The following is a 23973-nucleotide window of genomic DNA, read 5'->3' on the forward strand; positions in this document are numbered from 1 at the left end:
GCATATTTTCTTTTTGAAGTGGGATCAATATCACTTCCTATTCATACCTCTTTCGTTCTTTGTTACTTTTTTGTTGGCATATGTTAATCAAAATTTCATTTTGTAGAAACAAAAAATTAAATATAAATGGGCTTGGACTCTGCTTGCATTACTTGCATATCATGAAAAATGGATTACAGCTTAGTGACCATCCTATTTGGTGCCTCCACACTGCTCTCTTTTAACAAAATGATGGTTACTTGATATTTTTATTCATAAAATGTTTTCATTTAAACAAGAAAATCAGGCTATTTGGTCTATTCCTGTCAACAAAAAGGACTTGGCTACAGATTTAGTTCTATTTCTTTTCTCTTTTAGAGTAATAGCCATTTTCTATTTATCCTTTTCAGGCGCCTCCTTGGCATTATAACAAAAAAAGATATCCTCCGTCATATGGCCCAGACGGCAAACCAAGACCCCGCGTCAATAATGTTCAACTGAACCCCATAGCTGAGGAGAGAGAGGAAACTGAAGAGGAGGTTCATTTGTTGAACAGTACAACGCTTTAGCCTGAGGGATTCTTCTGTGGTTGGAAATGAGACCTGGATTTTTGCATAACAGTGCTGTTGGCATTCAAGAGTTGGTCTGGGGGAGTATGGAGAGGAGGAAAAGTGATGTTCCTCACTGTAACACGGGGAGAGTGAACCTCTGCTATCCTGCACTGGATGCGTTCCATGATGACAGATCTGCCATGATAGTGCAATGCGAAAGCTGGATCAGAAGACCGAATTCTCCAACCCCTAGCCTAGTATTGAAGAGGTGCATTGTTAGTCCCTGTTTCCAGAGGGATCACTTGAATTGAGCCATCTTTTGAAGACTGCAAGGTCTTGCCCTTTTTACCATTGAAAACTGTTGTGTTAACTCATTAAATATATAGTTATTACACATCACCTTTCTACATTCCAGAAGAGCTTTTATTTCTCTCTCTCCCTCTCTCTCTCTCTCCTGAGCCGTAACAAAGCCTCTTCAAAATTGGTGTGCCCTTCGGAAGCAGTAGTTTCTCATATTGAGATGTACTGTGACTTACCAAGGTTTGATCACAAGAAGGGAGTTGTTTTGTGCCATTAAACATATAGTTTGTACATCACGAAATGCTTGGGGCAGTATGGATCTGCTTCAGCAAAAGCAGATTGAACAGGTAATACCTTGTATGAAGCATGTGTGAATTTTGCAGCCTTAGGTGCTGCGATTTCAGAAAAATTAAAAATAGATGAAACTCAAGTTTCTAGGAAATTTTTTTGCTGCAGAATATATCAATAATGTGACCTGGTCTTATGCAATTTTTGTATTATTGAAAACACTGACATATACCAACGTTGTGCAGAATAAGGAAAAAATACTGCTACTCTGATAACTAAGAACAGGAACAATTCTGTACCATCTGATGGTAATTGCATGCGGAAACACTGGACATATTTTTTACATTAAATTAAAATCAATCATCTTTAGGGTTTTTTTCCACAAAAAGATGTTCCACTGCTGACACTGAAGAAAGAAATGTAATTCATAACTTGCACTAAATGTATATTTTTTTCTTGAAATTTTACCATTCTTTATTTATATTTTTATGGATTAAAATATATTAAATACAAATCAGTTAATATCTTACGTAACTAATTCTACCTTTCCATTGATTTTTATAGAGTAATTCAAAATCCTCTACACATAATGGAGGGTTGGGAAGAAGTTTACAACTTGATGAAGAGTTTAAAAAAAGTAATGACTTCTTCATGATCCAACACACGCATAATAGCATTTTCAGGCCTCCCTTTCACTGCCATAACCTTGAGGTGTCCGTTTGTTTATTATTACAAAACAGAATAAAACTACAAATACTCTTTTTAAACACTGCAGGGTTTTAACAATAATAGAATTAATTATTAGGGCTGTTGTGACTGACTCTTGTTTAAGAATCTAGAAATGTGCTGGCTGAAACGTCAGCTGAAATGTAGCTTTTTAGAAAACAAAACAAAAACTTACTTGAAATGTTGAGTGGGTTTTAAACTCCAGCAGCAACACACACTTTAGCAGGCTGACAGATTCAGAACATTTTTTTTTTCTTTTGAGAAAACCTATCTTAATCATTAGCTGAACATGTTTATCTATCAGGTTTAAAAAAAAAAATACCACACTCAAAGAAAAGGCAACATCCCAAGAAAGTATTGTCCCCAAAAGGAAAACTATAAAGTAGTCATGGGGCAGTTAAATCTGGTGGGTAGATTAAATTCATGTTTTGGTATGTTCATTACATTTATAACTTGAAATTAGGGACAATGATCTCCTAATGTTAATATTCCCCTAAAACTACCAAATAACGGGTTAAAAAAATGTCTGTCAAACTTAGCTACTTTTAGCACTTGTTGTCTTGAGGGCACTGATTCAGAAAAGCACTAAATAAGTGCTTAATTTTAGCATAAGTAATCCCACTGAAGCCTATAGGACTAGTAGCATGCTTAAAAGTAATGCATGTGTTTACGTGCTTCTCTGAATCAGGACTGATTATAAAACTTTAATGAATGTTTAAATTCGGTCCCACTAGAAAACATACTACTTTTCTGCAGTGCCTATTGTGTGCTCACTCTGGTCAGCCCCTTTTTAAAAGTTGGTTTGGAACTAAAGCAGGGAACCAAGCTACTATTGAAACGGCAGTTTTGCAACTAACTAACTTTAATTTTCTAATTGAAGCAAATATGTAATGGGTCAAATTATGCTGTATTACAGCTGTTGAACCATTACATGAGTCTGAAGCAGTGTACTAGTTTTCTCTGGCTAGTCCTGATTTCAACTGATCTGAGCGCAGGATTTGGCTTGCCTGTAGAAGGCAGTTCAGGAGGTTGCCTCTGATGCTGCCTTTCATCATCCAGCTAAAACTTGTTGGTCTATCTTGTAGTTGAAGGATATAAACATAACATGATTTAAAAAAAACAACCCAAGTTTTTTAATCACTTTGAAACCCCACTCCCACCCCTGCTGCTAACTTTACGATAAGACACACCAGTGTGTGTATTGTATAAATTCAGACCTAGTTCTGCTTTCACACTGCATGAAGTGAAACCATATAATTCATGCCCCTGCTGTCTTTTTGTTTTAACTGTAGATCCAAGTGCAACATTTGTATTGTGCTGATCTCATGCACCTCTGTTCACTGTTCTTACCTCCTATGCTTTCTTCATTGATATTTGACACTTATCTAGTCATCCTACATTAGAAATTCTGATATTGACTAAGTGTGCCTGTGCTGTTCAACAAAATGGTTTGTTTTCTAATGTAAAATTTCCAGCGCCTTATTACAGTTACTAATTTGAGCAGATGTAGTAGATGGGGTGAGGGTGTCAGCATCTTTTTGTTTTTAAACTGTTCAGTTACTGGTTCATGAAGAATGCATAGTTTGTTAATCTGTGATGTTGCTTAGAGCTGTATTTAATATTGATCTTAATGTTTTTATTTATAATAGTGTGGTAGAGTTGCATATCATTACAGTAAAAACTGATTACTGTGATGATTCAATCAAACATATTAAAAATTTCTGTATGACCATTTTTTGTTTGACTTTTAATTCCATGTGCTAGCAACTATTATTCACATTGCTTTTCCCCTCTGAAATTTACGTGACTATGTAGGGAGTCTACCTCTGCACCAAAGGAAAATTAGCAGCAAGCAATTTTACCTATAGACAAGCATCAACTAATTTGTAAACAAAAAGGCCACAAAAATAAGATTTCAGCAGCACACTTCAGCTGAGCTTGTTGCACTTTGAGAATTGCTTATGATTCAGCTAGCAAATAATTAAACACTAATGGATTTTCTTCAAAATTTTCATTTTTTAAAAAGTAATTTCTACTTTTAAGTGGTAGAATGTATTGGTTCCTGATTGTTGCTTTACTATGCAACCATCTAATTTTAACTGATGGCTTAAAGCCACAATTCTGTATTTCAATAACTGCAGCTTCAATACTTCACTTTTAAACTACGATAATTACAGTATTCATCATGTGGCAGAAACTGGGGCCTCTGCTATTAAGCCATGCTAACCAACTATTACTTCTCTTCAATTTTAATTTATTGGTTCAACTTTATAGATGTTTCTTATTCCTCTTGAGGGCAAAGCTTTTGTCAATATACTTTATTGTACAACAAACATTTAGGGCTATTAATTAATTTTACCCTAAAGAAAATAGGAAAATGTATATTAAGGCCCACTCCTGCAAAGACTTAAGCATATGCTTAACTTTACACACTGTGTAGTCCCACTGAACAGTATGTAAAGTTAAGCATCTGAGTAAATCTTTTTCAGAATTGGAGCCTGAAATGTACCTTTCTGAAAAGTCAGCCGAAGTCTGCCTGTCTTAAATCATTTGTGTGTGCACAAAATGAACAATTCTTACCCTATGCAGAAGCCCATGAACACTTAAGATGTATATTTATATGTTGACAAGTGACCATAAAAAAATTGATGTTCCATGTTCACTCTTAGTGATTTCCATATAAAATTCTCACTTTTAGGAAAGAAACAGTTACATTTCCTAGTGCACAAAACTCATCTTGCAATCTGAAAGTTGAGCTGCTTTTGCTGACTAGCACATTATCATGGTACTAAGTAATTTTCTAATTACAGATTCTATCAATGATGTGCAAGCTGCACTAGTATCCTTCTCACTCCCTCATAGCTGCATTGGTTTGACACAGGTAAGAAGAGTACAAACTTTTTAGTCACAACTTAACTAATTAGAGAACTTTATAATAGGTTTTGGAAAACTGGGGCTACTTCTTAACTAAAGTTGTAGTGTGGCTTTAGCATTGACCCCAGCAGTGTGTTTGAATCTACAGTATTTGGCAATGGCAACAGAGAAAGCACAAGTTTACCAGTAAAGTCTATTTCAAACATAATTATTCTTTTATTTATGTTCCTTTTTAAAAGGTTTCAGCTTATTTACAATAGTGGAATCCTACCATATAAGCAGATGAGGTTTAGCAGATGAGGCAAAAGTTAATTCTAATCACATTTGTGCACCTGCATAATCAATGAAGTGAGGATCCACAGAAGTGGCTCTGATTGCTGGATTGATATCTGTCTCTCTGTAGAGTTACCCAGTCCAATTACTGGAAAAGACAACCACCTCACATTTGTACTGTAGTAACCATACTGTGCATGTGCCTTTAGCAGATCACTGGGTTTTGGAAGAAAGGAGTGGGTGGAACTACATATTTCACAGAAGAAAGGGCTGGACATTTGACTTGGATATTTCAAAGGAAAAGAAATGTTCCAGACATTGGAATTGTAAAAATGTTAAGTGTTGGTTCAAACCAGCGGTTCTCACAATACATTTTTTGGTGGCCTCCGAGTGCTTTTTCCACTGACACTTTTTCCTAAAGTTAATAAAGTAATATGCACATCTATACATCCAAATCATTGTAATTTATGTATGCCAGGGTTTTTTTTTTTTTTTGCAGACTCAAAAATAATGCAGTTCTCTATTCCTGATTTAACCTAACAGCACAGAAACATAACTAAGATGCTTTGCACCTTCTTGTCTTTTGTTTTTTTTGGTAAAAATGGTTGTCTGTACAACAATTCTGAAGTAAATTTAAAAATGCTTTGACATAACAAATCCAAATAATAATGAAAAACATCTGGGTGGCTTGGGTCTGGGGAAGGGAGGTCTGTAGCTCTTCTGGATGTCAGGGTGCACTCTAGGCTTCAGCCAGCCCAGAGTGCCACTGGGCTGGTGTGTGTGTGGGGGGAGATTCAGGGCTTCTCTGGGCAGGGGGCTCCAGGTACAGAGGATCTTGGGGCTCTGGTTGCTTGGGGGAACATACAGGCAGAAGGGGTGGAGGTGGGGGCTAGCCTCCACAAAGAGGGGCTCTGCCCATGTGTCTGCCACTCACCACCTCATTCCCTGCCCATCTTCTGGCTCCCTCCACAGCCTGCCACCTGCTGCTTGTCTCCTCTCTCCCCTGCCACAGGTACCCTGAGGCCTGCAGTGAGAACTCCCACTTGCTGGTGGCTCACTGCTCACCTCCTCAGTCCCCTGCTTTTAGCCTGACCCTCCCCCCTGTCCTGCCTTACTCCTCTGCCAGGGATTCCCCCCTGCTTGCAGCCAGCCTCTCTCCTGCTGCTGGCTCACCAGTTGCCTCCTTGCTCCTCTGCCAGGCCCCAATCCTCTTGCCTCCTCATCTCACCCTCCTTCTTGCAGTTAACCTTGCTCCTTAAAGGTTGTGTCCCACCTGTGTCTCCAGTAAAGTGGCTTATGTAAGAGCAACAGCAGAAGGGGAGGAGCTGATGCTCTTCTCCCTCTTTCTCTCTCTTCCCCCCCGCCCCCCAATGAAACTGCCCTGGCAACAGGGAAACCCCTGGTGGCTATATTTGAGAAGCAGTTCTAAACCAGCCCTAACAGAATCTCTGTTGAAATGGATGGTTTAACTGTAGATACTATTCTAGATGAATGTCTGACTTAGTGCTATTTTATTTTACACTTTCTGCTCCTGCACAAACTCTTGCTACTACAATGAGTTTCACAAGGTGGGGTTAGAGTGAGTTCAGCACCTTCCCTGGTAAGCAACACCAGGGTAGAGTCACCGCAATTTAGGCCAGGCATACACCTCTACAAAGGGAAACAACCCCCCATCATGTTGTGGCAAATTATCAGAAAGAAAGCTTTCCTCATTGACTGGTAGATAAACCTACCCCTGCCTTTAGTGAGTCATGGTGTTAGGAAAACTAACTTTAAAGGGGCCAGGGTGCTGTGCTCAGAAGAGGCAGCAACAGCTGGCACGCAGTGCCATAGCAAATCCCCAATAGCTCTCCCATGAGTCTTGTTTCCTAAAACTGCCCTCAGATGAAGGAGAGAAGCAGATGAAACCAGGGAATCACTGACAGCATGGGGAAACATTCAGACCTCATAGGGAAAGGGTCTGGGTCTTTGAAGGAGAAGAGTGTTGTTTTCTGGGCTATGGCTACGCAGTAACCAGGGCTGAAGAATCAAATTGCTTATGTACACAAACTTACAGTACCCACTCCTTCTTGGATAGCATGTCACTTCTACTGAGTGGACAAACCCAGCTCCCTTGCTGATGGTAGTAATAAGTGAATGAATACTAAGAGTAACAATTTTCTGCTACAAGATGTAGATACTGTTCTTAGACTATCACAAAACATTCAACATTGTTTTGAAAGAAAAGGGTTAAAACACTTGTTACATGATGGAAAACAGTCCCCTGTTGTTATGAGATATGCATTATACCCCCATCTAATGGAGAAGTCAGGTTGGACATGGGTACTTTTTTTTTTTTTTTTTTTAAATACTTTCCATAGCATGGCTCAGGCTTGAGTGAAGTTTAAGAATTGCTGTTTTAACTCTGCCAGAGCTAAAAATGCTGTTATTTTCTTTGGATACATAAAGAAAGCTAGCCTAGTTTATTTTAAAAAACGTTTTATTTACCACACAAACATTACTTTATATTACTATTGGAAAAACCCCTACATCAGTTTAATGTAAAAAAACAATTTTAACATCACTAATACTTGAAACATTATACTTAAGCCCTCTTCTCTTTGGATCATGCTGCTAGTTGGTCCACATTCTCTTCACTTCTGTTAGCTAAATGTGATTCAACAATCTCAGCAAAGAGGTTCCTTCTCAACAGGTTGTATGCAAGGGGTAACAGCTGACCAACAACCTTGTGAAAATACTGCAAATTATAGGGGGGAAAGTGAGTGAGTGAGTAGAGTTTGGCAGACAGAACAGCAATGATCATCTCCTCTTCTGACTGAACACAGGCCCTAATCTATCATCTTCAAGAACTATTAACCTTGTCATACACAATGAGAGCCCTGTAGCTTTCCTCTAGATCAGGCAGGATTGAATACAAGCTAAGGAACTATGGTTAAGGTTGCTCCTGTCTACCCCCCGCCCTTGTTCAAAGTGACACTTAAAGTGGCAAAATCTAAACTATGACTTCACACTATTGTTCACAAGCATTGTTATTTCTGTCCATCCAGTTGGAACTTCACTCTAGCAAAGGGGTATTAGATGTTTCCCTTTGGCAAGGACAACACTTCAACACAGTTTACTCCTGTCATAACTATAAAGGGAAGGGTAACAGCTCTCCTGTGTACAGTACTATAAAATCCCTCCTGGCCAGAGACTCCAAAATCCTTTTCCCTGTAAAGGGTTAAGAAGCTCAGGTAACCTGGCTGACACTGACCCAAAGGACCAATAAGGGGACAAGATACTTTCAAATCTTGAGGGGGGTGGGGGAGGGCTTTTGTTTGTGCTCTTTGTTTGGGAAGTTGTTGGCTCTTGGGACTGAGAGGGACCAGACATCAATCCAGGTTCTCCCAATCTTTCTGAACAAGGGGCTCATATTTCAAACTTGTAAGTAAACAGCCAGGCAAGGCATGTTAGTTTATCTTTGTTTTCTCAACTTGTAAATGTACCTTTTGCTAGTGTCTCTCTGTTTGCTGTAACTTTGAACCTAAGGCTAGAGGGGGATCCTCTGAGCTCTTTAAGTTTGATTACCCTGTAAAGTTATTTTTCCATCCTGATTTTACAGAGATGATTTTTACCTTTTTCTTTAATTAAAAGCCTTCTTTTTAAAGAACCTGATTGATTTTTCCTTGTGTTTAGATCCAAGGGGGTTGGATGTTGATCCACCAGGAGTTGGTGGGAGGAAGGATGGTTAATTTCTCCTTGTTTTAAGATCCAAGGGGTTTGGATCTGTATTCACCAGGGAATTGGTGAAGAGTCTCTCAAGGCTACCCGGGGAAGGGAATTAGCATTTTGGGAGTGGTGGCAGCAGACCAGATCTAAGCTGGTAGTTAAGCTTAGAAGTCTTCATGCAGGCCCCCACATTTGTACCCTAAAGTTCAAAGTGGGGGAGCAGCCTTGACAACTCCTGTGGGCATTCTGCCCTAAAAAATGAAAAATTCTGCAAACACTACATAATCATGCCAGTTTCAATTATTTTGAAATAAATTACCAGAATACCTGTCAGCAAGTATGTCTAACAGTAGAGAGACAAATTCCCCTAGAGGTAAAGAAATGCTTATGACAACCCAGTTCCTGGTTCTTTGTCCCCTCCCTCCCAGCCCAGACACCCACAACCCCTCCCAATCCCTCCAGGCCAGATACCTGCACCCCATCTCCTCCAGAGCCCAGCTATGTAGCCCCCTCCTTTCCCAGATAGGCACAGCTCAGGGATCCAGAGGGAGAAAGCCTGATCCTCTGTCCCAGGCTTGCACAGAGAGTTTCCTGTACGCCATCCTCTCCTTGCCTCAGGGTATGCTGGGAACTGCAGCTGCCAGGAACCTGCCTCTAGCCCCAGCTCCTCCCCCATCCCCAATTTTGCCCCCAGCTCCACCTTCAACCCAGGCTCCTCTGCTGAGCCAACTGTGCTGAAATGGACGGGCAGGGGACAGGAGGCAGATAGATTCCATTACTGGTAAGGGATGGGTGTCACACACACACACACACACACACACACACACACACACACTTGGACACCACTGTCTTAGTGCTAGGGAAAAAAGTCAATTAAGAAGAAATACTAATTTTGGTGTTAATAGTGGGCTAGATTTACAAAGGCATTCAGGTGCCTAAAGATGTAGGTGCTTTTGTAAATCCCATCTATCTGCATTTTTAGGTGTCTATCTGCACAATGACTGTATATATTGCCAAGTCACATGTACTACATTTGCTAAGTTAGTGATATTGGACACCGAGAACACTCTTTCAAACAACTTTATAAACACCAGACAGCCTCATTGAATAGGAATAAGCCATTAAGCAACTACAAACTGAGGGCCTATTGTATCTTCTGTAACATAGCAACCGATGATGTCAACTTGAGGTTTTTTGGCAAGAATAAAGCCCCCCAAATTAAGTCCTGTTCTACCCCAAAACACAACTTTTAAGTGTACGTTTTAGTACTTACATGTGACCCATAGCAAAAGAGGTCCATTCCCAGTTCATACCCCATTCCGTAATCACATTCATCATTAGCAAACTGAACAAAAGTGATCATTTCCTGAATGGGTGCAAAGGCTTTCAGTCTCTGGTCATCGCTAGGAGCATCCACAATGGCCTTACAAATTCTTTTAAGATTAGCTGTAATTATAAATAAAGAAAAGTAAATTCCACACTGATGTTATTTAAAATGTGAACTCAATCATTGCATCTGAATTAGGTATGTACCAACTTCAGCCATAGAAAGCACAATGATCTTTTTCATTCAAGCAGCACAATGAATCCTAGAATACGGGGTTATAGGAAGAGAGTCTGGTTTTGGAGTTGTGGGTGGAAACAATTGAGAACTTACTCGCTCTGGAACAGGGGTACTTCAGGTTATTCTCAGAAGTTAGAGCAATACTGCAAGGTGCTGCCTCCTGAAGATTCAGTATACATGTTGAGTGAAATTGTGTGTCATAAAGAAGTCTTATGACACTTAAACCTGCTCTTGTTTATTATCAGATGAAATTAAATGGTTTCTTCAGCAATACATTTATGATGCAGTCAGCTTCAATTGCTTGTTTCAGGAGAGTTCTCAGTATTCACTGGACTATGGTTTTCAACCAATTTAAACAAAATGTTGATTCAAACCAAAGTTACATATTCAAGTGTTATGACAATAAAAGATCAGCTGTTTTCTGTTCCCCACAATACTGTTAATACTCTTACCTAGTATAAATGCAGTCTAGATTTTGCATCAGGCAGCAGTGTTTGAGTGCAACTTGACTAAAACAGAAGAAGGATCTGAACAAGGATGCTTTTACTTTAAAAAATATATACATATATAATTAAAAAACAGTTTACCATTTGTTTCAGGGAGCTCTCTGTACCCAACATCATTTTTATCTACAGGCACAACCAGACCTGCTCCATGAAATGTCTTAGTCACTACCTGAATAAAGGAAAAAAATGGTACATCACGGTAAGAACACAGCTACATAAGATACCACCTTGCTCCGGCTATACCATTGGCACATCACCCCCAATCGTCAACCAGAAGATAAACTAACTTTGTGTCCTGGAGCCTGAATTTCCAGATACTAAGTCACATAGTGTTCACTCTTGCCTCCAGATCTAATAATTACAACCCCTGCAGCATTTTACATCTACCCAACTGTAAATCCTACAGTGATGGAACATTCTAATTGGTGGACTGGGGCGGGGTGAGCAGGGAGGGATTCTTACAATCACTAAAGGAAGGCAATGCTAATCTAAATGCATGCTACAACAATTTGTTCCTTTTGACAGGCTATACAAGCCACACTGCTACTGGCTCTTATCCCCTTATAGGCATTTTCCGTTTTGTTAAAAGAAAAATGACCACCAGGTCTATGTATGCATTTGTTAATTTTTTTCCAGTATCTCAATTTACTTGGTTACCCCAGTTTCTTGATTGTGCACCCTAGCTCTTAAACCTTTATTAGGTGAGGAGGGGTGTGTCAGGAGAAAGACTGAGCAGTACTGACTTTATGAAGCCTATCATTGGGAGGGGGCAGTGGGGTGAGAAGAAAGGGGGGGGGGTATTTGGGATATGCAGGGCTGTGGAAGCCAGAGAAAGAGGCAACTTGCCCCAGCTCCAGGGCTGCAGCTGCCAGAGAGAGACACGTCCCTCCTTCCCCTCCTCAGCTCTGTGGCGGGGGAAGAGATCCCCCTCCTTTCCAGCCCCAGCTCAGGAGCTATCGTGGCAGGGGAGAGACACCCCCACCCCCTTCCCAGCCCCAGCTCAGGGGATGCTGCGGCAGGGGGGAGGTGGCACATCTATCGCATTAGAAAGGTAATACTGATTAAAATATGAGCTGTGTGCTTTTATTTCTAGACCAAAATAAACGTGTACTATTAAGGGCTCATCTTAGCTTTTTTTTTTTTTTTTTTTTTAAAAGATAGTGCTTTTATCTAAAGTGCTTTACAATAGTTAACTAATGGTACAAACAACATTTGGAAAGATCATTAAGTGGTCTGCCGAGACCCTCAGCAATTTTCAAGTGGTCCACAAAAAAAGAGTTTGAGAACCACTGCTCTAAGGGAAGAATATCTGACCCTGGGTAAATAGAGACTGGTACTTCATGCTATTCCAGAAGGCTTAGCAAGTTCAAGTAATACCACCACTTGTTTTGTAGGTTCTCTCCTAACTACCAGGTATCTAATTTAACCCTTTTTTCTACAGCCATGGCTGAATATCTGTTACCTCATCACCATGTACAAACATCCTGACTCCCTCGCCTTTTCTTTTCAGTGAGCTAAAAAGCACAATTTAGAACTTCTTGTCTCCATTAGAATAGAAGCAAGAAACCAGGCTGTTTTGCATCATTCCACATTTGCACTGCTATACAGTGCTGACTCAGTCTAAATAATCAAAATCCATGTGCATTGTTCTTCATTTGGTCTGCCTCCACTTCTAGTGTCTTTTGCAAACTTGACATCTCACTTGCAGTATCCTCAAATTACTATTACCCTCTTGGTCCAAAAACTGACCCATCAAGTATGCTAATTTTAGCTTGTTTCCAACTTGAAGAGTTTTTAATCTATGCCTAATTTCTGGCCCTAAACATCCTTAGTCAAACCAACTTTTCCAAGTATTCTCACAGCATGTGCCTTAAGGCAGTTTGCCTCTCAAAATAAAGAGGTTTAAGAATTTCCTTGTTAAATAATGGAAGTTGATTTGACTTTGTCTAAAAGCTGAGGGACTGCTGACCAGTGGCTTTATAGTGTTCACCTATTTTCAGTTAACACACTGGTGGATATACTTTCTATTTCAAGTTTACACATGTAACAGACATGATTTTATATTATTTAGTTCATCTGTAGTACTTGGAAAATTGATCAAATTTGAGATTATCCCTTCCCCCATACAGATAGCAGGTATCCGGTTAGAAGTTCTCTACTCATGTTAGTAGCTCTTCATCATTGGCCTATTGAAGATATACATATTAAGAATTGCTGTTGTACTTCAGTAATTCTACACTTTATTTTCTTAGTGCAACCTTCAGTAAATACCAGTTAAAAGTTAATGTGTGCTTTTAAAAATGGCAAGTTTAAATTGTAATATGATCCTCCTTTCACTGACAGAGGAACTACACATGGAGGTGCTGGGGCTGTTTAAGCAGCAGGTACTCTCTCAGCATTGTTTCCCCAACACTGGAAGTTTATATAGCTCTTAAATAACAAAAAAAGGTGGGCAGTTGGCTGGCTTACTTAGATAGGTCAGATCCTGCCATCCAGTAGACATCAGATGAAGAATGACCTCAGCACTACTCCTCCTTGAGCTAGTGGTAGATTGCACAGGGAATTTGGGTTTGTTATTTTGGTAGTATGGAGGTTGGAATATGTAACAGGTTGGCTTGTCTTTGGGCTAGAGAGCCTGGGGCTAAACCAGCGCTGATTACAAGATGAGTAGAGCCCTGCACGAGTACAAAGTTTGTATCGCATCCAATCCACAAACATGGTCCACAGCGACATTTGCAGATTTGCAGGGCTCTAAAGATGAGGCTTATCTGAGAGGAATCAGATGAGTCCAACTTAAAATGCAGCAGGAAGTAGGTGTGTGATTGAGAGAAGGAGCTGATACTGTCAGAGCCAACAGGCATGACAGTGAACTGGGAAATGCTCAGAAGACAGAAGCCTGAAAAAGCCTGTAGCTGGCTGAAGAAGCTGCTGCAGAGAGTAAGACTGGCTCCTGCAGAAAAATTCAACTGTGAGCCAGCTCTAGGAAACAAGGCTGGGAACCCCCTTAACTAAGGGGAGAGAGACACTGAACTGGAGTTGTGGCCTGAAGGGCCAGTGTCTACTGGAGGACTGAATAAAACATTCCCCAGCTGGGATCCAGTTTAATCTTTGGACTGTGTAGAGTTTAAGGCACCTTGTGAAGGAGAAAACTGGAGTGGGGAGCTGCAGTAGCACTCTTGGTCAGGACAGGGTGCTTAGGAGGCAGTAAGCAGCCACCATGATACAGAGAGGTTCCTGTAACACTACATGGCATAACATTTCATAGGAAAGGTTGCCATCTATGCAGCCCAACTAGAATAAATAAATCACTGATTTAGGACTCAGTGACCAAACCAGCCATACTGGAATGCTAGAACTCTCCTCCAAAATAAGTGTATACCAAACCACCATTTTAGAATAATGCGGACATCATATGATGTCCACAGGAGGACATTTACATGCTGTCTTAGCAATCTTGTAGCAGTGAGCCACTATGTGTAGTATTAGAAGTGGATTGAGTTGATTTCCTGTACTGTTGAAAACTTCAGCTAACAGCCTCCACCTTTCAGGCACAGGAAGGAACAAGGGGAGCAACTCTTCAGACAATATCACCCCTTAGTCAATGCTCTGGAGGTTGTGTCTTAGCTGAACAGGAGAGAAAGTGAATTAGTTTAGCGAGAGCAACTTTACCTAGTTGGTCAGAAAAAAGAAAAAAAAAAAAAAAAAAAAAAATAAGCCATACTTTCTTATCTCTTTGTTTCATCTTCATGGTTTTCGGTTCCAGCGAATAACCCAATTCTTTTGCTGTTCTTGTAAGGTTTTCATCTATGTCTTTCAAAATACCACTTTTCTTTTTATCTGTCAATTCCTTAAGCTTTTTTGACAAAAACAGTCTGAAACACAAAGGAAGACTCATTACACAGCAGGATCTAGAAAGTTTTGTTTTTTAAATTAAATAAATAAAAATCTAGTCCCCTAATCCCTTAGCCAAAAAATTTGCTAATCAAAGATTGTGTATGACCATTTCATACACAAGATAGCATGTTAAAGCTATCGGTTACATTCAAGCACTCAAAAATTAGGAAATGCTAGAATTAACATTGCCTGTATAGTTTTGTGCACATGTATTATGATGCAGTCTTCAGTTATATTCTCATACTATTTCTACAGGACCTATTCCTATAGGTGCACAGGGGCCGGAGAGTGCATATCAACTGAGGCGGCTGTGATTTTTTTTTTTTATTGTAATCATTCAATGAGTGGCTTCATGCCTTATTTGCTACATATAATCCAAACCCTGTCTGGAATACAAAAAGTTAAGCATTTTTTTCTGGTCTTTTCTATGATGCTTATCACTGGCTCAGAGTGCTTCACAAACATTAACTTTTTTTCCTTCTCTCCCAGAGGTGTTGACATCCCTTTCAGTTGTGAGTGCTCCTGAAAATGAGGCCCTAAGTGTCTCAGGCTGATTAGCCAGAAAATGAAGAACACACAACTGGTGTGTAACCTGACAAAATTTTTTATGTAAGTGACTTGCTCATCATATGAAGTTGATGTCAGATGCAAGGCCAGAACTGAATTTTCTTATGCTGCATTCACCTGCCTTAGCCACCAGAGGGTGGCATATTTTGTTGCTTCTGGAGGCGGAGCACATTGCACACCCCAGAGGCTCCTTCCATTCCTCCAACTCCCTTCTCTCTGTAACCCCCTCACCCTTCCCCACATGCCAGCGGCTCTGTCCCCCATTTTCTTCCCCAATCCCTTCTCTACCACATGCTGGGGGTTGTGTCCCCTTTCTCCCTCCATGCCAGAGGTTCTGACTCTACCATCCATTCCCCTCCCACCACCATTCTTATTTTTCTGTGTCGGACAGACAAGTCATTCAAGGTGTCACCATTTTATAACGGCATTGGCAGGAAAAGCAAGCTGAGATGGGGTATTCTTATGCTGGAAGGTGTTAATGGATGCCACCAATGGGTTTATCTATAGACACAAAGGTGGTTGAAGCTGCTGGGTCTGCTAACCAGATGTCCCCCATTTTTCCTTTCAGCTTCCCACTTTAGTAGGGTTCTGCTCATCAATACATAAAACATTCCCTGAAGTTTCAGAATTGATCAGATGTGGCATTCACAAGTTAAACACACTACAGCCAAAAACCATTGTCCTCTCATTTTGCTCAGCCAACAAAACTATCCTGTCTCTTCCTGCAGTCCTCTGCCTCATCCTCTGTTCATTTTCTAACTTCTAGAGTAAATGAGGCAGTCCCTGAGCTCCAACTATCCTGTGCACTGAGTAAGGCAGAATTTTCGTGGGGGAAAAAAATACAGGTAATACATGATCATATAGAGACAGTATCATGATGCACACAAAGGGGCCAAATAAAGGTTGTGAATGCAACTTCATTTTGGCATTATTTCCCCTGAGTGCTTGATTGTACAAACTCAAAAAGATACATTAAAAAAAAAAAAGTTATTTAATGTATCTTCCTTTAAAAGGAAATGAAATGCAAATTCTGTCATGCACAACTGTAAAAATGCTGCCATCATGCATTGCCACTAAGGTTTGAACCAGGAATGTTCAGCACAGACTTCTACCACTTGAGCTACAGGACTTTATTAGCTGACAGCAGGAGAAGGCTATTTTCAGTGAACCTGCCATTAGGAAGAACATGCATGACAATGAAACAGTGGGTTATTTTTGCATAAGTAGCTTCATTTAAAATAAATCATAGTCAAGGACAAGAGACAGGAGATTGAGAGGCAATACATCTAAATGGATAGAATTTGGGTCTGCTATAGTAGAGAACTGGATTCTAGTTTCAGAATATGTAACTCTCTGTGAGGTATGAGGTGCTGATTTTAAACAAAAAAGTTGTAACAGGTGAAGACTTGACACCAGTAACAAATGACTCTAGCATTCATGCTAACTGAGAACCAGGACATTTGTCTCTCTCTTCGAAAGGTCTCATTTAGCTCTGAGCAGCTAAGGGGCCTCTGTTCCATCCGGTAACCCAATAGACTAAGGTGATGTGGGCAGAGAAGCCTCACCTCTCCCCACCCCACCCATGCAGTTGCTTTGGCAGCAGCTAGCAGAGTCTCTGCATTGGAGAGTTCCAGTGCAGCATATGCTGCTGCCAAAATAGCCACCCAACCTTAAAATGTTTAAGGTTTTGGTATGCTGCTAAAATTACACAGTAACAATGTAAGACGTAGCACAGAAATGGAGATTTTTCAATAGTTGGTCAGCCAAATCTGAACAGTAATTCATGGCATTGTCCCCTGTCCAAAGACAGGAGCCCTGCTGCAAAAGGTCACAAGACCATTTAATAGAAAGTGTTAGGCAACAAAACACAGGGATCACTGCTGGCTTTCCCTATAACATTTTAGCCATTATTGTCCCCGTGTGTTGCTTCAAGTACATTATTTCATTATTATATAAAAATATAAGCTCAAGGAACCCCCAGATCATCTAGTCTGACCTCCTGTATATAAAACAGGCCACCACCACCACCACCACCTAGCCCCTGCACAATAAACCCCAAGAACTGAAGTATTACAGCTCACAGGAGACTAATCTATCATGTGTCACAGAGAGAGACTAGGAGGAACTGAGATGCACCAATGCCTGAGTCCCCTGCAGTGACATATTGGTTAAGTGAGATATACCCAGATAATCCTGTCAAGTGACCCACACTCCATTGGAAGGCGGAAAAAAACCAACCCAAGGCCACTGCTAATCTGGTTCCTTCCCAAACCCCACATAGGGAAATCAGACTCTGATCATGTGAGCAAGACCCAGCCAGCCATGCACGAGGGAAAAAAAAAAAATTGATTGGTTCCACTTCAGAGCACTGCTACACTCCATTCAGTGCCCCATCTCCAGCGATGGCCATCTCTGATGTGGTGACCTAAAGGAGTCTCTTCCTTTTCAGAGACACAATATACTGGTAGCATTTCTAACTCATTCCACGAGCACGGGTATCAGCAAAGAAAGGCTTCTAGTGAGAAAAATTAAAGGTGGTTGAAAGAAAGTGTCCTGCTTTCTTCAAGCCATGTCATACCATTTTTAACCCCACAGAAAAGAAAATGTAAAAAGACAGGTATCTACAGAAGTATAAAATATATTTTTAATTTAAAAAGAGATCTTAAATTTTCAGGATGCTTTACATATGTGGATTCTTACCACTGCATCTGCTCTCTAAAAAAAGACTGGCTATTATTTTTAAGCATTATTAATTAATAAGTCATGGTGTTTAACATCTAGAATAAATGTTGCCATTAAAAAGGTATTTAAAGTTAATGAGCATGAGTAAACAAGTCATCATTCAATTAAGTGAAAATAGAACAATGCACAAATAAACCGACACTGCAATAATAGTTTACAGCTGAAGAACTCACACTGTAATCAGTTAGAAACAGAATAACTAACAAGAACATGGATGTCTGAAACATATCTGAAGGGAGGACCATGACTAAGCTGTTTATAGTCCAAGCATAGTACATTTGAAAAACTAAAGGTAACCTCAAAGGCTCAGAGCTCTGAAGCAAAGTAAGCTCCTAACCCAAGAGCGGGCACCTACCAAGACTTTGGAGGAAGTGTGGCCGGAACACAAAACACATCTTCGTTTGGATACGTCCCTGCCCAACCATCTGTTGCATAAACTAAGTGTTCTGTTTAGGTGTCTGAGGAACAGTGTCCTTTCAGTACACACCTATACTTCTTGCCGATGTGCACCACTGCCTATAAAGCTTTAAGTTTTAATTTTACCTAGTTTTCCCTAACTTTTATTTCAGGAAGGTCAAAAGGTATCTACAGTTCCATCTTGTGGATATTATGCTAGAGCAATTAAAACCTTGTGGATCTCCTATTAATTGCAAAAGAAAGCTATCCTGTCCCAGCTTAGTAGTGATAGTTTTTATTTGTTAGTTATGTTTTAGAATGACAAATGTCCTTGCCAACATGTAAAAAAGTCACTTGTATAAGATAGAGATGGACACTCTTGGTTTAGTAAAATGTTCTGCATATGAATTCTTTTCACCATTGTGTTTCATCCCCCTTCAAAAGTTCATTTCAAAATGCAACCTGCAATCATTCTGACAAATTTTTTTTTTTTTTAAATCATGGCTTCTGTTAATGCCTCTATCATTTTCTGCTGAAATGGCCTTTATAAAGAAAGCAACCCTGGCTATTTTAATACAACCACAAAGTTCAAGACTGGTCAGCCAATGTACTCTGGGTCTAGTAATCTTATGAAAGGTATCCATATTTGTAGAGGTTTCTCTAGTATTATTTTCAAAGTCAAAAACCTATGGGGGGGAGGAGGTGGGAGGAGGAGAGAGAGAGAGTGAAGAACAGTGCCAGCTGCTACAACTCACCAACCTTCAAAAGCAGAGGAAGGTTAGAATACTGACCCTTTCCAAATCGTTGAAAATTGGAAGGGGGCAGAAATGAGGAGAGAGTTGAAACAGTCAATCAGAAATGTACTTAAACAAGTAGTTAAGATATTTCACATTAGTACTTTTTTGTGGCTTAGAGGAAAACTAATTGTATTTACACTTCTACCCCGATATAACATGACCCAATATAACACGAATTCGTACAGAACGCAGTAAAGCAGCGCTCCAGGGGGGGCGGGGCTGCGCACTCTGGTGGATTAAAGCAAGTTTAATATAACGCAGTTTCACGTATAACACGTTAAGATTTTTTGGCTCCTGAGGACAGCGTTATATCGGGGTTGAGGTGTAGTTAGGAAACAGAAGTTGTAAACCTTACTTGACTGCAGCAAATACATTGTCACCAATTTGAGAAATTACACAGCTTTTCCTTGCTTCGTTTGCACCAACCCATGTTGGAAGTTCATCTGGCACATCCCTATAAAACAAAATGTATACAAACTGTAGGGTTTTTCTCTTTAAAGTGAAGTTAGCATGCACAAGAGATGCTGAATGGAGCACTGGAGTCTGAAGTCTTACATTTTAATTGTCCAGTGATAAATGTAACCTCCCCTTACTTCCATGGGCCTTTCTAGGCACCCCCACACACTTCAGCCTCCAATCCTTTGCCTCTCAGAGAATGCCAGTTAGAATAATGATTAATTCTTCACTATAAACAGCAGAGACCACCAAGAGCTTAAATTCAGTATTGAATCACACTAGAATCACATGCAACTTTAAGTATTTGAATACAGAATAATTATACCAGAGCCACTTCTTGTCAAGATCTCTTTGCTGCTCCAGCTAAAGAAGTGGCTCTGTACAGAAGAAATAAGGCAGAAGCATATGTTTCCAGTGTTGACAGGTAGACTCAAGTATAGAAAAGGAAAAACAAAAAAACCCACACACAGTTCTCTTCCCCATTGTCCAACCCCAGGAGCAGATAACCATTTGCTCCAGGACATCAAGGCAGTAGTTAAAAACATTATGATTAAAACTGGGTTTGTTTGGTTTGTAAGATAGTCTTTAACCCTCATCACCAGTCCTTTCAATACATTTTGCCCTATAATGTTAACTACTAAAAAACAACTGAAGTGTCATCTATCTGATGGAGTGAGGTAATAAGTAGAGGTTCTATCATATGACAATGGTGCAGAGTTCTTACATTACATACATCAATGGAAATGGAGAAAAAGATAATACACATTTATTATAGAAGGACCATATATAAAATGCAATACCTGAAATATCCCATGTGATACTGAGTTTTGCTATCCCCAGCAATTATAGTCTGAAATTCAGGAGGATCATAAAAAAACCTCCAGTGAAGGTTGAAGTTCAGATCTGCTGATTTTGTTTTTTTGTGTTTTCCAGCAAGAATATCATATGGTCCAACTAGCTGAAGTCCAATACTTGATAGGAGTGCTTCTGCAAAACAAAATCATCAACTGTCTGACATTTTCTCGTGCAAGTAGGAAGCAAGATCTCAGCCATAAGGCATTTCCATTTCCAAATGGAAAGCTGACATGAACAAAACTGAAGCTGTGCTTATTATAGCACATTTCAAATTCACATTGCTTAGGTATCACACAGCAAGTGTAAAAGCCAAATAATCAGACTCCAACCTCATGTTTATTCTCCCTCATACAAGATACTCTAACCCAAGGGTTGGCAACCTACGGCACGTGTGCCAAAGATGGCACGCGAGCCGATTTTTGATGGCACGTGGCAGCGAGCCGAACCGCTCAGCCCGCCGCTGCTCTGGGGTTCCGGCTGCTGCCCCATTGCCAGCCGGGGTCCCATCCACCGGCCCCACTCAGCACCCCCAAGGAACCCCAGGCTGGCAGCGGGCTGAGCAGACCGGCAGCTGAGACCCCGGCTGGCAGGAGCTGACAGCCAGAACCCCAGAGCAGCAGCGGGCTGAGCCGCTCAGCCGGCTGCCAGCCCCGCTCAGCCTCCTGGGTGAGCAGAACCCCAGGGTGGTAGCAGGCTTAGGGGGGGCTGATGGCCGGGATCCCGTCTGGCAGAAGCTGGCGGACGGAACCCCAGACTGCCAGCGGGCTGAGCGGCTCAGCCCGCTGCCAGTCTGGGGTCCCTGCCACCGGCCCCGCTCAGCCCAGACCAGTAGAGGGCTGAGATCCTTGTCTGAGGTTCCAGCCCAGCTCAGCCCGCCGCCGGCTGGAACCACAGACAAGGATCACACTAAATTGATCAGATCTGCATTTTAATTTTATTTCAAATGAAGCTTCTTAAATATTTTAAAAACCTTCTTTAAATACAACAATAGTTTATTTATATAATATAGACAGAGAGAGACCTTCTACAAACGTTAAAATGTATTACTGGCACAGGAAACCTTAAATTACAGTGAACTTGGCACACCAAGTCTGAAAGGTTGCCGACCCCTGCTCTAACCTGTGCATTTGAAGCTTTTAGTACTCAGATTCAGACAGCTTTCCTTTCACAAAGATATGTTGCCCTAATACTTTTTTGCAAAAATAACCTGTTTTTATTTGCCTCTAGCAGTCGCTACTGATTTATTTTAAGCTGTTGTTTCTATACCAAAACATCTAGAAACAGTCTGTTTTAGGAGACAGATTTTCCCCCCCATACCCAAACAGTCCCTAGCCAACCTGGGAAAAAAAAAAAAAAAAAAAAAAAAAAAATTATGAAAAGGCTGTATGTCTGAAAGCTAACAAGTATATCCTAAACATTAAAAATAAGTTTACTCATTCTTTTCAAGGTCAGATTATTAAGAGCGTTCCTGAATTAATCTTAACTTCTTCACACTCAAATAGGTCAGTTTCTTAACAATCCGCAAATTGAAGCAGACAAACACATGTGCACACACAGCTTTAAATAGAGATGTGTTCTGTAGTCCGATACACCTTTTGCCCAGCCTAAAGTTATACCAAAGTTGGGGAAACACTAGCCTGTCTCTAAACTGGAAAAATCATTCCAAAAGCTTCTCATTTGCCTTTGTCACTAAACTGCCTTCAGAATGCTTTTGAAAACTCAAGTTAAGCCATACAGCATGCAGAAGTTTTCTTTTTTAGAACCCACCACTTGGCTTGTCAGGCTTCAGCTCCTCACAGAACTTCCAGAACTGATAAAAGTCTTCAGGCATCCTGAGCCGATAGCAACTTTCTACTTCTTGACGCAGCTGATCAGGAACATCTGCCTGGTTGGACCGTCTCTTCTTAACTTCTTTAGTTTTTTCACACTGCAAGTAAACAGCAACGAAATGCACACACGTTAACTCAGGGGAGTGAGTTAACAGGACTCTACGAATTCGGAGCGTAGGCGAGTGAGTTCTTTGGGGATTAAAAAGGCGTTGTACGCACAGGTTAGGCATTTCACAGGTGTTAGGTTGGGTGCAAGTTTCCAGACGCACACAGAGGGGGTCAAGGCCACGCTGACGGTAAAGGCTCCCGAGGACCCGCAGAAGTAGGTCTAATGGACTCCGGGAAATTCTCGTCCCACCTCTGCAACCTCATAACAGCCGCTGACAGGGCGCGGAAGAACCAGGGAAGAGGCCAGTAGGTAGCAGGCGCGGGGCTGCATGGCACAGCCTGGAGCAGCGGCCTTGCAGATCAGCCCACCCCACCGCCGTGCCCCTTTTCCCGCCCCGCCGGCGGCACCGAGACCTGCTCCGAGCAGCGACAGCGCCATGGCGAGGACCGAGGAGCCCCGTCTACGGCCCGGGTAGTGACAGCGCCCGCGGGCCGCTCTCCCTGGGCTGTGCCCTGGAGCAGGCCCGGCTCCCACGCGTCCCGTGGCAGGGCTGCCCCAGCTCGCCGCCCGCGGCCGGTACCTGCTCCCCGGCGCGGGGTCGCCGCTTCCCGCCTCCTGTCATGTTTCTGCCGGCAGCATCCCGCCCCGCCCCCGCCGGGCACTTCCGAGGGCATGACCGGATGACGTCACCGCGTCAGAGCGCGAGGACACCGCCCCTTCCTTGCGGAGGGGGAGCGAGCCCGGCCCTGCCTTTGGTCTCCGCCAGGCGGCGCTAGGGGGCTCAGGGCGGAGGTTGGACTTGATTATCGCTCACGCTCCCTTCCAGCCCTACAGCTTTAGGGTCTAGGAGTCCCACAGCCTAGGTCCAGGTTTGAAAACATTATTTCTTTACCAGTTTTGGATTTTCCACCTATAATTTAATTCAGCTGCACCCGCCTCCCTCCACCCCCCATTCTTATGTTACAGGTCAGGGTAGGGTGACCAGACAGCAAGTGTGAAAAATAGGGACAAGGGGTGGGGGGTAATAAGATCCTATATAAGAAAAACACCCAAAAATTGGGACTGTCCCTATAAAATCGGGACATCTGGTCACCCTAGGTCAGGGACAGCTGTACTAGTCATGTTATCTCCAGGACTTTTATCGTGTCCCCTCTTATTCCACTTTCAAATGAAAAGATGGGTATTATTTACATTAGAATGTGCTCACTGCACTTCTCTGAACCCCCCTCCCCCCCCCCCCAATTCTGCATTGCTAGTTTTAGGGAAAATATACCATCTTTGCACCTTCCTGAGTTCTGCTGTAGGCCATGCCTAAGCTAACCACAATCTGTCCTATACCTTTTAGAATGTATTTTCCTAGCATATTAGAAGCTGAGAGATTTTAGTTCCACTGATGTCAAAAAATTCAAAGTTTTGGTCTTCACTAAAGCCCTCTTCTGTTAGTTATTTCCTCTGTTTTGGTTATAGTAGTTACACAAGATGTAAGGCACAAGTGTTTATTTGCATATGGATAACACTTAGGCAAAACATGCCATACAAGTGGCAAGTCTTAAAATGCT

General features: G+C 41.4%; 2 protein-coding genes across 9 annotated transcripts in view; one reads left to right on the forward strand and one right to left on the reverse strand.

The window, feature by feature from the left end:
* Positions 1 to 3578, forward strand: part of CLCN3 (chloride voltage-gated channel 3) — a 136423-nt gene extending 132845 nt beyond the window's left edge. For all 8 annotated transcript variants that reach the window (XM_034770734.1, XM_034770733.1, XM_034770738.1 and 5 more), the window contains one exon: positions 390 to 3578. In XM_034770734.1, coding sequence (XP_034626625.1) covers positions 390 to 548 — 159 coding nt within the window. In that variant the 3' untranslated portion in view covers positions 549 to 3578. The remainder of the gene's footprint in view (positions 1 to 389) is intronic.
* A 3878-nt stretch (positions 3579 to 7456) lies between these two features.
* Positions 7457 to 23077, reverse strand: LOC117877586 (histone PARylation factor 1). The gene is made up of 8 exons (XM_034770741.1): positions 22995 to 23077; positions 22244 to 22403; positions 20422 to 20608; positions 19521 to 19619; positions 14491 to 14641; positions 10851 to 10938; positions 9973 to 10145; positions 7457 to 7728 (listed from the first exon to the last, which is right to left on the reverse strand). Exons 1-8 carry the CDS (start codon positions 23034 to 23036, stop codon positions 7597 to 7599), a joined length of 1032 nt encoding a protein of 343 aa, XP_034626632.1. The 5' UTR covers positions 23037 to 23077; the 3' UTR covers positions 7457 to 7596.
* Positions 23078 to 23973: the final 896 nt, after the last annotated feature.

Source organism: Trachemys scripta, chromosome 5 (genome assembly GCF_013100865.1).
Source record: "Trachemys scripta elegans isolate TJP31775 chromosome 5, CAS_Tse_1.0, whole genome shotgun sequence".
Classification (NCBI taxonomy): Eukaryota; Metazoa; Chordata; order Testudines; family Emydidae; genus Trachemys; species Trachemys scripta.

What these genes read in the sequence shown, in the direction of transcription:
- LOC117877586 (XM_034770741.1), bottom strand. Translation starts at nt 23,036, where the DNA reads ATGACAGGAGGCGGGAAGCGGCGACCCCGCGCCGGGGAGCAG. An exon ending in TGAAACAAAGAGATAAGAAA is followed by an intron (nt 10,939 to 14,490) that starts GTATGGCTTATT and finishes TCCTTTATTCAG; the next exon opens with GTAGTGACTAAGACATTTCA. An exon ending in AGAGCTCCCTGAAACAAATG is followed by an intron (nt 10,146 to 10,850) that starts GTAAACTGTTTT and finishes TTATAATTACAG; the next exon opens with CTAATCTTAAAAGAATTTGT.